Source organism: Pristiophorus japonicus, chromosome 27 (assembly GCF_044704955.1).
Source record: "Pristiophorus japonicus isolate sPriJap1 chromosome 27, sPriJap1.hap1, whole genome shotgun sequence".
Classification (NCBI taxonomy): domain Eukaryota; kingdom Metazoa; phylum Chordata; class Chondrichthyes; family Pristiophoridae; genus Pristiophorus; species Pristiophorus japonicus.
The window spans coordinates 2,171,316-2,184,687 of record NC_092003.1 but is presented as its reverse complement, the minus strand read 5'-3'; the positions used below and the strand labels follow the sequence as shown (position 1 = coordinate 2,184,687).

The following is a 13,372-nucleotide window of genomic DNA, read 5'->3' as shown; positions in this document are numbered from 1 at the left end:
CTCTCTATTCCCCCTATCTCTCTCTCTATCTATTCCCCCCTCTCTCTCTAATCCCCCCTCTATCTCTCTCTATCTATCCCCCTCTCTCTCTATTCCCCCCCCTCTCTCTCTCTAATCCCCCCTCCATCTCTCTCTATCCCTCTCTCTCTATTCCCCCTATCTCTCTCTGTCTCTCTCTATTCCCCTTATCTCTCTCTCTTTCTCTAATCCCCCCATCTCTCTCTATCCCTCTCTCTAATCCCTCCTCTATCTCTCTCTATCTATCCCTCCTCGCTCTCTATTCCCCCCTCTCTCTCTCTCTCTCTCTAATCCCCCCTCTATCTCTCTCTCTCTAATCCCCCTCTATCTCTCTCTATCTATTCCCCCTCTCTCTCTATTCCCCCCTCTCTCTCTCTCTCTCTAATATCCCCTCTATCTCTCTCTATCTATTCCCCCCTCTCTCTCTATTACCCCCCCTCTCTCTCTCTCTAATCCCCCCTCTATCTCTCTCTATCCCTCTCTCTCTATCCCTCTCTCTCTATCCGTCTCTCTCAATTCCCCTCTATCTCTCTCTCTCTAATCCCCCCTCTATCTCTCTCTATCTATTCCCCCTCTCTCTCTCTATTCCCCCCCCTCTCTCTCTCTAATACCCCCTCTATCTCTCTCTATCTATTCCCCCCTCTCTCTCAATTCCCCTCTATCTCTCTCTCTCTAATCCCCCCTCTATCTCTCTATATCTATTCCCCCTCTCTCTCTCTATTCCCCCCCCCCTCTCTCTCTCTCTCTCTCTCTCTAATACCCCCTCTATCTCTCTCTATCTATTCCCCCCTCTCTCTCTATTCCCCCCCTTCTCTCTCTCTCTCTCTCTAATCCCCCCTCTATCTCTCTCTATCTATTCCCCCCCCTCTCTCTATCCCTCTCTCTAATCTCTCCTCTATCTCTCTCTATCTATTCCCCCCTCTCTCTATCCCTCTCTCTAATCTCTCCTCTATCTCTCTCTATCTATCCCCCCTCTCTCTCTATTCCCCCCCCCCCTCTCTCTCTCTCTCTCTAATCCCTCCCCCATCACTCGAGTCTCGCTTTTTCTCCTAATTGGGAGACTCGGAGGCCTGGCGTCATCTCCCTGAAGGAGTGACGCGTGTGTTTAGTCACACAGAGAGAAGCTCTCCCTGCCCTCCCCCTTTCCCCTCCCCTCTCTGCACTGATGCGAGCGGCTCCCGCCTCGCTGGGCCAGCCCCCAGCCTATAAAAGGCAGCTTCGCGTCTGCCTCCAGCACCAGTTTCAGCACCAGAGTGTGTGGACCAACACACACACACACACACACACACAGAGATAGAGAGAGTGTGTGTGTGAGAGGAGACCGAGAGAGGAGGCAGACAGAGGGAGAGGAGACACACAGAGAGACAGCATCATGTACAGGTCGACCAAGGGGGCTTCTAAAGCCAGGCGCGACCAGATTAACGCAGAGATCAGGAACCTAAAGGAGCTGTTACCCATCTCGGATGCCGACAAGTCCAGACTCTCTTACCTACACATTATGTCCCTGGCATGTCTCTACACCAGAAAATCCGTCTTCTTCACCCCAGGTAGGTGCAGAAAGTCGGGAGCAGCTCTGGGAGCGCCCAGCTGCCGGGGTCTGGCTGTCCCAATCTCTGAATGTAACCTCTCCTAGCACAAGGGGCGGCCATTCAGCCCATCGAATCCGTGCAGGAGTCACCCAGTCAGTCGCCCTCTGTCCAATTGTGGCTCTGGGGGGGGGGGAGGGGGGAGGTGGGGGCGATCTGCTGTGGGGGGGGGGGGGGGGAGACTCTCTGGGAGATACTTGTGCTGCCTTTCGCCAATCTCTAACCCCTCTCCCTCCCTCTCTCCCTCCCTCCAGGTGCAGGTGTCGAAGCGGCTCTCCTCCCTCTGATCTCGGCCCCCGAGCTGGCCGACTTTATGCAGGCTCTGCCCGGCTTCCTGGTCGCCCTGAGCAGCGACGGCAAACTCATCTACGTGTCGGACAACGTGGCGGAGCACTTGGGCCATTCGCTGGTGAGTGTGGCGGCCGGGGTCTGGGATCTTGCTGTGCGCGGACTTGGGATCTTGCCGTGCTCTGAGTTGGCATTTCTTTTGCTCTGTCCTAAATTGGGATCTTGCTGTGCGCTAACTTGGGATCTTGCCGTGCTCTGAGTTGGCATTTCTTTTGCTCTGTCCTAAATTGGGATCTTGCTGTGCGCTAACTTGGGATCTTGCCGTGCTCTGATTTGGCATTTCTTTTGCTCTGTCCTAAATTGGTATCTTGCTGTGCGCTAACTTGGGATCTTGCCGTGCTCTGAGTTGCCTTTTTTTTTTGCTCTGTCCTAAATTGGGATCTTGCTGTGCGCTACCTTGGGATCTTGCCGTGCTCTGAGTTGGCATTTTTTTGCTCTGTCCTAAATTGGGATCTTGCTGTGCGCTAACTTGGGATCTTGCCGTGCTCTGAGTTGCCATTTTTTTTTGCTCTGTCCTAAATTGGGATCTTGCTATGCTTGCAGGTGGACCTGGTCGCCCAGGGCGACAGTATTTATGATATTACCGACTCCCTGGACCACTTGGTGCTGAGCAGGAACCTAATGTTTCACTCTCCCGCAGACACCGGTGAGTAAGGGCTCTGCCCTACACCCCCCCCCCCAACCCTGGGGTGTCTCTAACCCAGATTTCAGGCCCGGCACCCCGGCACATGCTCACCATTTCTCCTCCTCTTCTTCTTGCTAGAGCGCCTGTTCCGCTGCCGGTTTAACACGTCTCGCTCGGTGAGGAGGCAGAGTGCTGGCAACAAGATGGTGCTGATCCAGGGCCGATACCACCCACCCCCACCGGGAGCCTACTGGTCCTCCAAACCTATCTTCATCGCCTTCTGTGCCCCACTGGACACCCGGCCTAGGCTATTCGACAATCACCTCTTCCTGGGATTCTTCGAGAGTCAACATTCGAAGGACATGATGTTCATGGAGCTGTCTGACAGGTGAGCGGCCAGTCACACACCTGTACCCCAAGCACACACACACCCGTCCCATCCTGTACCCCAAACACACACACACCCGTCCCATCCTGTATCCCCAAACACACACACACCCGTCCCATCCTGTACCCCAAACACACACACACCCGTCCCATCCTGTACCCCAAACACACACACACCCGTCCCATCCTGTATCCCCAAACACACACACACCCGTCCCATCCTGTATCCCCAAACACACACACACTTGTCCCATCCTGTATCCCCAAACACACACACACCCATCCCATCCTGTATCCCAAACACACACACACCCGTCCCATCCTGTATCCTCAAACACACACACACACCCGTCCCATCCTGTACCCCAAACACACACACACCCGTCCCATCCTGTATCCCCAAACACACACACACCCGTCCCATCCTGTACCCCAAACACACACACACCCGTCCCATCCTGTATCCCCAAACACACACACACACTTGTCCCATCCTGTATCCCAAACACACACACACCCGTCCCATCCTGTATCCCCAAACACACACACACCCGTCCCATCCTGTATCCCCAAACACACACACACCCGTCCCATCCTGTACCCCAAACACACACACACCCGTCCCATCCTGTATCCCCAAACACACACACACCCGTCCCATCCTGTATCCCCAAACACACACACACTTGTCCCATCCTGTATTCCCAAACACACACACACCCATCCCATCCTGTATCCCAAACACACACACACCCGTCCCATCCTGTATCCTCAAACACACACACACACCCGTCCCATCCTGTACCCCAAACACACACACACCCGTCCCATCCTGTATCCCCAAACACACACACACCCGTCCCATCCTGTACCCCAAACACACACACACCCGTCCCATCCTGTATCCCCAAACACACACACACACTTGTCCCATCCTGTATCCCAAACACACACACACCCGTCCCATCCTGTACCCCAAACACACACACACCCGGCCCATCCTGTATCCCCACACACACCCATACCGTATCCCCAAATACACACCTGTCCTGTCCCATCCCATATCCCCAAACACACACCCATCCCATCCTGTATCCCCAAACACACACACCTGTCCTGTCCCGTCCCATATCCCCAAACACACACCCGTCCCATCCTGTACCCTGAAACACACACACACCCGGCCCATCCTGTATCCCCAAACACACACCCATCCCATCCTGTATCCCCAAACACACACACACCTGTCCTGTCCCATCCCATATCCCCAAACACACACCCATCCCATCCTGTACCCCAAACACACACACACCCGTCCCATCCTGTACCCCGAACACACACACACCCGTCCCATCCTGTATCCCCAAACACACACACACCCGTCCCATCCTGTACCCCGAACACACACACACCCGTCCCATCCTGTACCCCAAACACACACACACCCGTCCCATCCTGTACCCCAAACACACACACACCCGGCCCATCCTGTATCCCCACACACACCCATACCGTATTCCCAAATACACACCTGTCCTGTCCCGTCCCATATCCCCAAACACACACCCATCCCATCCTGTATCCCCAAACACACACACACCTGTCCTGTCCCGTCCCATATCCCCAAACACACACCCGTCCCATCCTGTACCCTGAAACACACACACACCCGGCCCATCCTGTATCCCCAAACACACACACACTCTTCCCAGGTACAAATAGACAGAGAGAGCGGGAGAGACACGGAGAGGGAGAAATTGACTTCAATAGAGGGAGAGAGAGAGAGACACACAGAGAGAGAGAGAGACAGAGAGAGTTAGTGAACGTGTTCCCTTTTAACTTCCTCTTGTCCCTCCTTGGCCCCTCTCTGCAAACCCGGTTCTATCTCAGTTCCAAATGCGTCCTTTCACTCCCTTTGCCTTTTGCCCCCAGTTCCCCTCGTCCCCTCCCCTCGACAGAATGAGCTTGTTGCCCTCGACACCACCGGTCACCAGCCTCAGTACCACACAGAGCCACACTGGTCCTTGGGCACATGTGCGAGGGTCAGGGGTTAACAGTCCTTTCACAGGGGCCATGGGGCATTGTCTGTGTGTGTGTGTGTGTGTGTGTGTGTTTCTCACCTGTCACTAACAACCACTGTCCTGTCTCCCCGCAGTGTTAGCTACTATCTGGGCTACCAACAGAACGAGCTCGTTGGCAAGTCATGGTACAACCTTCTCCATCCTCAGGATCTCTCGCATGCTTCAGCTCAGCACTATCACTTGTGTGAGTATTGAGAGAGGCACTCTCATCTTCCATCTCCTCCGTCTGTGTCTCTGATCATTGCCTACCATTCCTGGGACGTGAGTTTTAATGTGTACCCCCCCCCCCCCTTCTCTCGTGTTTCAGTGAGCGGAGCGAGTGAAGCCAGGGTAGAGATGATTGTCCGACTGCAGTCCAAGGAAGCTCTGTGGGTCTGGCTCTACATCGTGGCTCAGGTGGACTGTGGCGAGGCGCCAGTTCTGTGCTGCAACTACACGGCAAGGTGAGCACTGGGACCCTCGCTGGGAACACACAGCCGTCACCTTCACTGCACCTCCAATCATTGAGGGACTGCAATAAAACACAGCAACGGTAGGAGGACATTCAGCCCTCGGACATAGGAACATAGGAACAGGAGGATCCCATTGGGGCCCCTCGAGCCCGTGCTGTGCCGGCTCTGTGACAGAGCGATCCAATCAGTCCCACTCCCCCCCCCTGCTCTTTCCCCACAGCCCCGGCACATTTCTCCTGTCCCAGTATTGATCCCATTCCCGGTTTGAAAGTCACGATTGAATCTGCTCCCACCGCCCTTTCAGGCAGCGCGTTCCCGATCACAACAACTCGCTGCGTAAAAACATTCTCCTCGTCTCCCCCTCTGGTTCCATCGCCGATTATCGTCAATCCGTGTCCCTCTGGTTACCGGCCCTCCTGCCCCCCCCCGGGAACAGTCCCTCCTGATTCACTCCGTCAAACCCCCCCCCCCCGTGATTGTGAACACCTCGATCAAATCTCCCCCTTAACCTTCTCTGCTCCACGGGGAACAACCCCGGCTTCTCCAGTCTCCCCACCTCACTGAAGTCCCTCATCCCCCCAGGACCATTCTGGTCACTCTCCCCCTGGACCCTCTCCAGGGCCTTCACATCCTCCCTAAAGTACGGTGCCCAGAATTGGCCACAATACTCCAGCTGGGGATAACCAGTGTTGCAATGTATTCGCTTCATGGGTTCTTTGCTGAAGAATTCATAGCAACACATTGCTATTAAGAACTAGTTGGTTTATTAACAAAGGTTGAACAATCACATGACACATTACCAGTTCATCCACCAGGCTCACAACCACCTGCCCCATCGTGGATCCCCCGAACCCAACTGGCCGGGGTTTTATTGAGTCTTGTGAACATCATGTGACTGGCTACGCCCCTCCCAACTCAACAGCTCCACAACTATTTTAATTAACAAATAAAGCCGAGTTATTAAAGGGACACTCGAACCCACAAATTAACAAATAAACTTTAAAGGAACCGTAACTGGTCAAATTAAAATCCTGTTCTCGGGGGGTGATGGTGCACTCCAGTCCCTCCGGCGCCCACCTCTCGCGGAAGGCCGCGAGCGTACCGGTGGACACCGCGTGCTCCATCTCCAGGGACACCCTGGCTCAGGATGTAACCGCGGAAGAGAGGCAGGCAGTCGGGCTGAACGACTCCCCTCGCCCGCCCGCTGCCTGGACCGGCCGATGGCCCCCCCCTTGGCCAGGCCCTGGAGCAGTCCCACGAGGAGGCCCTCGGACCCTGCCCGCTCCCCTCCGCACAGGGTGCCCAAAGATCAGGAGCGTGGGGACTGAAGCGCAGGCAGAAATCAAAGAGCGGCCCCTTCAAACCCGTGAGCAAACGCGCAGGCGTACACATTACAAGTGTTTGAAGCAGGGTTTAGCGATAGCTTCTCTGCTTTTGCACGCTGCGCCTCTGTCTGTAAAGTGATGCTCACGGCAGATGATTATTTGTGTTTTGCAGCGAGGCAGAAGCCTGGTGCCTGCGTCAGCAGCTGATGGAGGAGGAAGAGGACACCCCACTCTTCCCCTACGCTCTCCCAGCTCCGGCGACCCACCCGGAGGCCCTGCAGTCGCCCGACTATCTGTCCAGCCCCGACACTGTCTTCACCCCCGTGTCCAGCACCCCCACCAGCGGGGTCTCGGCCCACTCCTTCGACTTCAGCGGGCTCTGCGGGCTGGACTACGGGGAGGTCCCAACGCGGGCGCCAGCGGCGGGGGGAGAGGAAGAGCGCGAGGAGGCAGCGGCGGCCACTACGTCCCGGCTGCTGGGCCGAGGGGGGCCGGCACGGCTGGAGGATGAGGCGGGCCCCAGGCGGGTGGCCAAGTTGCCGGAGCTGGCCTACAGCGACTGCCTGTTCGGGGCGGACTGCGCCGCCACCACCACCACCACCCCACCCCGCACCCCGCAGCTGCCGCCGGCCGGCTTCCTCTTCGCCGGCCGCGACCCCTTCGGCCAGACGGCCGCCGAGCTCTACTACCCGGCCGAGCCGCGGGGCGGGCTGTACGAGAAGCTGCCCCCCTCGCCCGACAGCCCGGGCTGCGGCCTGGCGGGTCTGCCCGAGCCCCGGGGGCCCCTCTACATCCACGTGCCCAGCGCCCCCGAGGGCATCCTCACCCCCGAGGCCTCGCCCATCAAGCTGCCCGCCAGCTGCTACTTCGGCTACCTGGAAGAGAAGGAGCGCGGCCACATCGATGCCCTGGCCGAGCGCCTCGGCTACCCCTGGGCCGGCGGGCAGGAGGAGGCCTTCTCGGACACGCCCCTCGCCGACCCCCAGCAGGACCCCGCCAAGCATGGCTGTGTCTCCCGCTGCTCCTCCCTCCCCGCCAAGTCCCCCCTCCCGGACTTCCAAGCCCTCAAGCAGTGGAGGAGCGTAGACTTCCCCATGGCCGACTTTGGCCGGGAGGAGGAAGGCAACAACAACAACAACAAAGCAGCGGCAGCAGCGGCAGCGACGGACGACGTCGACGAGATCGAGAACATTTTGAAGGACCTGGGCACTCCGACCATTCCCGGAAGCAGCCCGGATCCCGCCTCCCACCAGCCGGCTGGGAGTTCTGGATGTCCCATCAGCCTGGACTCCGATCGGGCGGGAGCGCCACTCAGCATGGACTCCCGGCCCGCCACAGACCTATCTCCGGAAGAACAATCCTTCCTCGAAGAATTGGCTTCGTACGAAACTGTATTTGAGGTGTACGCTTCAAGGTCCCCCTGTGATGGGTTTAACGATGAGTTGTATCAACTCCAAAGTCACGGTCATGAGTACTTCCATCAAGGTAGGTCCATCATCGTCTCTCTCTTCGCAAGAGCAGCCCGTCAATTAACAGATCAAACCTGGAGCAGGAAGAGGCCATTCAGCCCATTGACATAGACCCAGGAGAAGGCCATTCAGCCCATTGACATAGACCCAGGAGTAGGCCATTCAGCCCATTGACATAGACCCAGGAGAAGGCCATTCAGCCCATTGACATAGACCCAGGAGTAGGCCATTCGGCCCATGGACATAGACCCAGGAGTAGGCCATTCAGCCCATTGACATAGACCCAGGAGAAGGCCATTCAGCCCATTGACATAGACCCAGGAGTAGGCCATTCAGCCCATTGACATAGACCCAGGAGAAGGCCATTCAGCCCATTGACATAGACCCAGGAGTAGGCCATTCGGCCCATTGACATAGACCCAGGAGAAGGCCATTCAGCCCATTGACATAGACCCAGGAGTAGGCCATTCGGCCCATTGACATAGACCCAGGAGAAGGCCATTCAGCCCATTGACACAGACCCAGGAGTAGGCCATTCAGCCCATTGACACAGACCCAGGAGTAGGCCAGTCAGCCCATTGACATAGACCCAGGAGAAGGCCATTCAGCCCATTGATATAGGACCAGGAGTAGGCCATTCAGCCCATTGACATAGGACCAGGAGTAGGCCAGTCAGCCCATTGACACAGACCCAGGAGTAGGCCATTCAGCCCATTGACACAGACCCAGGAGTAGGCCATTCATCCATTGACATAGACCCAGGAGGAGGCCTTTCAGCCCCTCGAGGCTGTGCAATCAGATTGCGGCTTATCTGTATCTTAACCCCATCCACACGACTTGGTTCTGTAACCCTTAATACATTTACCCAACAAAAATCTTTCCATTTCAGTTTATGACATTTCCAACTGACCCCCGGCCTCAACAGCTTTTTGGGGGAGAGAGTTCCCGATTCCCAGGGCCCTTTGTGTGAAGAAGTGTTTCCTGACATCACCCTGAACTGCCAGGCTCTAATGGTAAGGTGACGCCCCCTTGTTCTGGACTCCCCCCACACCGGAGGAAACACTTTCTCTCCAGCTACCCGATTAACTCCCCTAAAAGCTGTGAGGTGCTCCTGGGACGGCCGATTTGTGTTGGCACTGCTAGCAGTATAACTCCAGTCTGAATGGCCGTCTTCTCGAGCGAAGGGATTTGATCTGTTTGGAATGGGATGGTCACAATTTTAATTCTTTGGAAAACAAAAAAATCTAACCCCCCCCCCCCACCCCCTCGTCCAAGTATGCACTTTCCCAGCCGCTAGTTCAAGGTGTTCTGAGGTTGCAGAAGCAGGTGCACCCCCTCCCCCATCCCCCGGGGCAGCCCCCTCAGAATGTGACCATCCCCCTTCCCGGGATCGTTAACCTTTTCTGTAGCTTTTTTAAAGTTTTTCTTTTAAGTTGGGAAAGATAGTTTGAAAACTGTTTGCTCACTGTCTCGAGTAATAATTGCAGAATTTCACGCGGAGGCTTGACATTTATATCTGACTTACCAATAGCTTAAAAATCTGTGCGCAGTTTCTTCCCCATTATAAATTTATAATGGCGGAAAATAGTGTCTGCAGCGACAATGTAAAATGGCTATGTAAACGTCACGTCGTAATTACACCCTCCCACCAGGGGTGGCGCTGTAGCGACCAGTAATTAATATCTGTGAACGCTGAACAGTTTGCACTGGGTGAATAGAGGGTTGGCAGACTTAAGGGGGGTTTACTTAATGTGTGACGGGACAGAATGATTGTGATACTAACCATCTGTTTCTCTCTCTCTCTCTCTCTCTCTCTTTCTCCCCGACAGATGGAAGTGGAGGTGAACCCTCATTCTGAAATAAGTCTGTGACTTACTTCATCGGGTATGGCATATTGTCATATTTTGTGAAGATACGCCGATCGAAGATAAATCTTTGTGAGCTTCGGAACATTGTTTCAAGCTCTTAATTCTCTACTCACAACGCACTGCATGGGGTCGGGGGGGGGGGGGAGGGGAGGGGGGCGGAGGGTGTTTTACATATTTAAAACAAAAAAAACCCTTCCTTTTTGTAACATTAAGTATAGGGTGCGAGCTGTCGATGTAACAATCAAACTCTAATTCGAATGATGTTGCTATGGAGAAGGGTATTGTAAGAATTACTTACAGACGAAACTGTATCACTTGTAGTGACTATCCAAATTGTAAGTAAGAGAGGGAAAACTTCTTTTTGATATATGCGTACTGTACAAATGACACATTCTGAATGTACTATTCACGTGTCATCATTGCCAACGTAGGACTCTCTACGATTAAGTATAAGGATTGAATCCTGTTTACCGCGTATTTCCGCACAGAAAGATTATATATGTATGTACATATATATAGTAATGGCTGTATTTATTAACAAATGCATTTTTGATAAGCTCAGAAAACGTACATTGTGAAACTGTGTTTTTGTGTGTACGTTCTTTAAGTGTTGTACATCTTACTGTAATGCAAAAATATTTATATTAAAGAGTGCAATTTCAAATCAGAGATCCAGATTATTTCTTTTGCTCGCTCTAAAGACTCGCCCCATTTCTACATTGCCTTTCACCTGCTCAGGACGTCACAAAGCGTTTCACAGCCAATGAAGTACTTTTATTGAAGTGCAGTCACTGTTGTAATGTGGGAAACACCAATTTGCGCACAGCAAGCTCCCACACACAGCAATGCGATAACAACTTGTAATTATACAGCGCCTTTAACGTCACGAAACGATCCCAGGCATCTCACAGGACTGTTATAAGATTTAAAATGGAGATGAGGAATTTCTTCTCTCAGAGGGTTGTAAATCTGTGGAATTCTCTGCCCCAGAGAGCTGTGGAGGCTGGGTCATTGAATATATTTAAGGTGGAGATGGACAGATGTTTGAACGATAAGGGAGTGAAGGATTATGGGGAGCGGGCGGGGAAGTGGAGCTGAGTCCATGATCGGATCAGCCATGGCTCCTGCTCTTATTTCTGACGTTCTTAAAAAAATTTGACATCGAGCCGCATAAGGAGAAATTAGCGCAGGTGACCAAAAGCTGGGTCAGAGGTCGGTTTTAAGGAGCGTCTTGAAGGAGGAGAGAGAGGCGGAGGGGTTTAGGGAGGGAGTTCCAGAGCTTGGGGCCCAGGCAACAGAAGGCACGGCCACCGATGGTGGAGCGATTATAATCAGGGGATGCTCAGGAGGGCAGAATTAGAGGATCGCAGACATCTCGGGGGGTTGTGGGGCTGGAGGGGATTACAGAGATAGCGAGGGGTGTAGGGGCTGGAGGGGGTTACAGAGATAGGGAGGGGCCATGGAGGGATTTGAAAACAAGGATGAGAATTTTGAAATCAAGGCGTTGTTTAGCCGGGAGCTAGTGTAGGTCAGCGAGCACAGGGGGTGATGGGTGAGCGGGACTTGGTGTGAGTTAGGACACGGGTGAGTCGAGTTTTGGATCACCTCTAGTTTACGTTGGGTAGAATGTGGGAGGCTGGCCAGAAGTGCGTTGCAATAGTCAAGTCTGGAGGTACATAAGAACACAAGAACATAAGAAATAGGAACAGGAGTTTAAATTTATTCAATGACCCAGCCTCCACAGCTCTCTGAGGCAGCGAATTCCACAGATTTACAACCCTCAGAGAGAAGAAATTCCTCCTCATCTCAGTTTTAAATGGGCGGCCCCTTATTCTAAGATTATGCCCCCTAGTTCTAGTCTCCCCCATCAGTGGAAACATCCTCTCTGCATCCACCTTGTCAAGCCCCCTCATAATCTTATACGTTACGATAAGACCCCCTCCCATTCTTCTGAATTCCAATGAGTAGAGGCCCAACCTCCTCAACCTTTCCTCATAAGTCAACCCCCTCATCTCCAGAATCAACCGAGTGAACCTTCTCTGAACTGCCTCCAAAGCAAGTATATCCTTTCGTAAATATGGAAACCAAAACTGCACGCAGTACTCCAGGTGTGGCCTCACCAATACCCTGTATAACTGGAGCAAGACTTCCCTGCTTTTATACTCCATCCCCTTTGCAATAAAGGCCAAGATACCATTGGCCTTCCTGATCACTTGCTGCACCTGCATACTATCCTTTTGTGTTTCATGCACAAGTAACCCCCAGGTCCCGCTGTACTGCGGCACTTTGCAATCTTTCTCCGTTTAAATAATAACTTGCTCTTTGATTTTTTTCTGCCAAAGTGCATGACCTCACACTTTCCAACATTATACTCCATCTGACAAATTTTTGCCCACTCACTTAGCCCGTCTGTGTCTTTTTGCAGATTTTTTGTGTCCTCCTCACACATTGCTTTTCCTCCCATCTTTGTATCGTCAGCAAACTTGTCTACGTTACACTCGGTCCTTTCTTCCAAATCATTAATATAGGTAACAAGGGCACGGATGAGGGCTTCAGCAGCAGATCAGCTGAGGCAGGGGGCGGAGACAGGCGATGATACAGAGATGGTAATAGGCGGTCTTAGTTATGCTGCTTTGCTAGAATGACCAGATCATCTGTTTCAGTGATGTTGGTCGAGGGATAAATATTGGCACCAGGACACCGGGGAGAACTCCCCCTGCTCTTCTTCCAATAGTGGCCCCGGGATCTTTTACATCCACCCGAGAGGGCAGACGGGGCCTCGGTTTAACGTCTCATCTGAAAGACGGCACCTCCGACAGTGCGGCACTCCCTCAGTACTGCCCCTCCGACAGTGCGGCGCTCCCTCAGTACTGCCCCTCCGACAGTGCGGCACTCCCTCAGTACTGCCCCTCCGACAGTGCGGCGCTCCCTCAGTACCATCCCTCCGACAGTGCGGTGCTCCCTCAGTACTGCCCCTCCGACAGTGCGGCGCTCCCTCAGTACCATCCCTCCGACAGTGCGGTGCTCCCTCAGTACTGCCCCTCCGACAGTGCGGCGCTCCCTCAGTACTGCCCCTCCGACAGTGCGGCGCTCCCTCAGTGCTGCCCCTCCGACAGTGCGGTGCTCCCTCAGTACTGCCCCTCCGACAGTGCGGCGCTCCCTCAGTACTGCCCCTCCGACAGTGCGGTGCTCCCTCAGTACTGCCCCTCCGAC

General features: G+C 54.0%; 1 protein-coding gene across 1 annotated transcript; it reads left to right on the top strand.

Annotated features, from left to right (window-relative positions):
* The first annotated feature begins 1,340 nt into the window (after positions 1–1,340).
* On the top strand, positions 1,341–10,204 carry LOC139239519 (neuronal PAS domain-containing protein 4-like). Its single transcript, XM_070868323.1, has 8 exons — positions 1,341–1,565; positions 1,859–2,013; positions 2,496–2,598; positions 2,716–2,965; positions 5,120–5,229; positions 5,353–5,488; positions 6,995–8,307; positions 10,121–10,204. The coding sequence occupies exons 1-8, from the start codon at positions 1,391–1,393 to the stop codon at positions 10,147–10,149; spliced, it is 2,271 nt and encodes a 756-aa protein (XP_070724424.1). The 5' UTR covers positions 1,341–1,390; the 3' UTR covers positions 10,150–10,204.
* The last annotated feature ends 3,168 nt before the right edge of the window (positions 10,205–13,372 follow it).

Bases quoted from the DNA above. Each gene is read 5' to 3' on its own strand.
- LOC139239519 (XM_070868323.1), top strand. From the start codon at position 1,391: ATGTACAGGTCGACCAAGGGGGCTTCTAAAGCCAGGCGCGACCAGATT. The intron at 2,966-5,119 runs GTGAGCGGCCAG...GTCTCCCCGCAG, and splicing joins TTCATGGAGCTGTCTGACAG to TGTTAGCTACTATCTGGGCT. The intron at 5,230-5,352 runs GTGAGTATTGAG...CTCGTGTTTCAG, and splicing joins AGCTCAGCACTATCACTTGT to TGAGCGGAGCGAGTGAAGCC.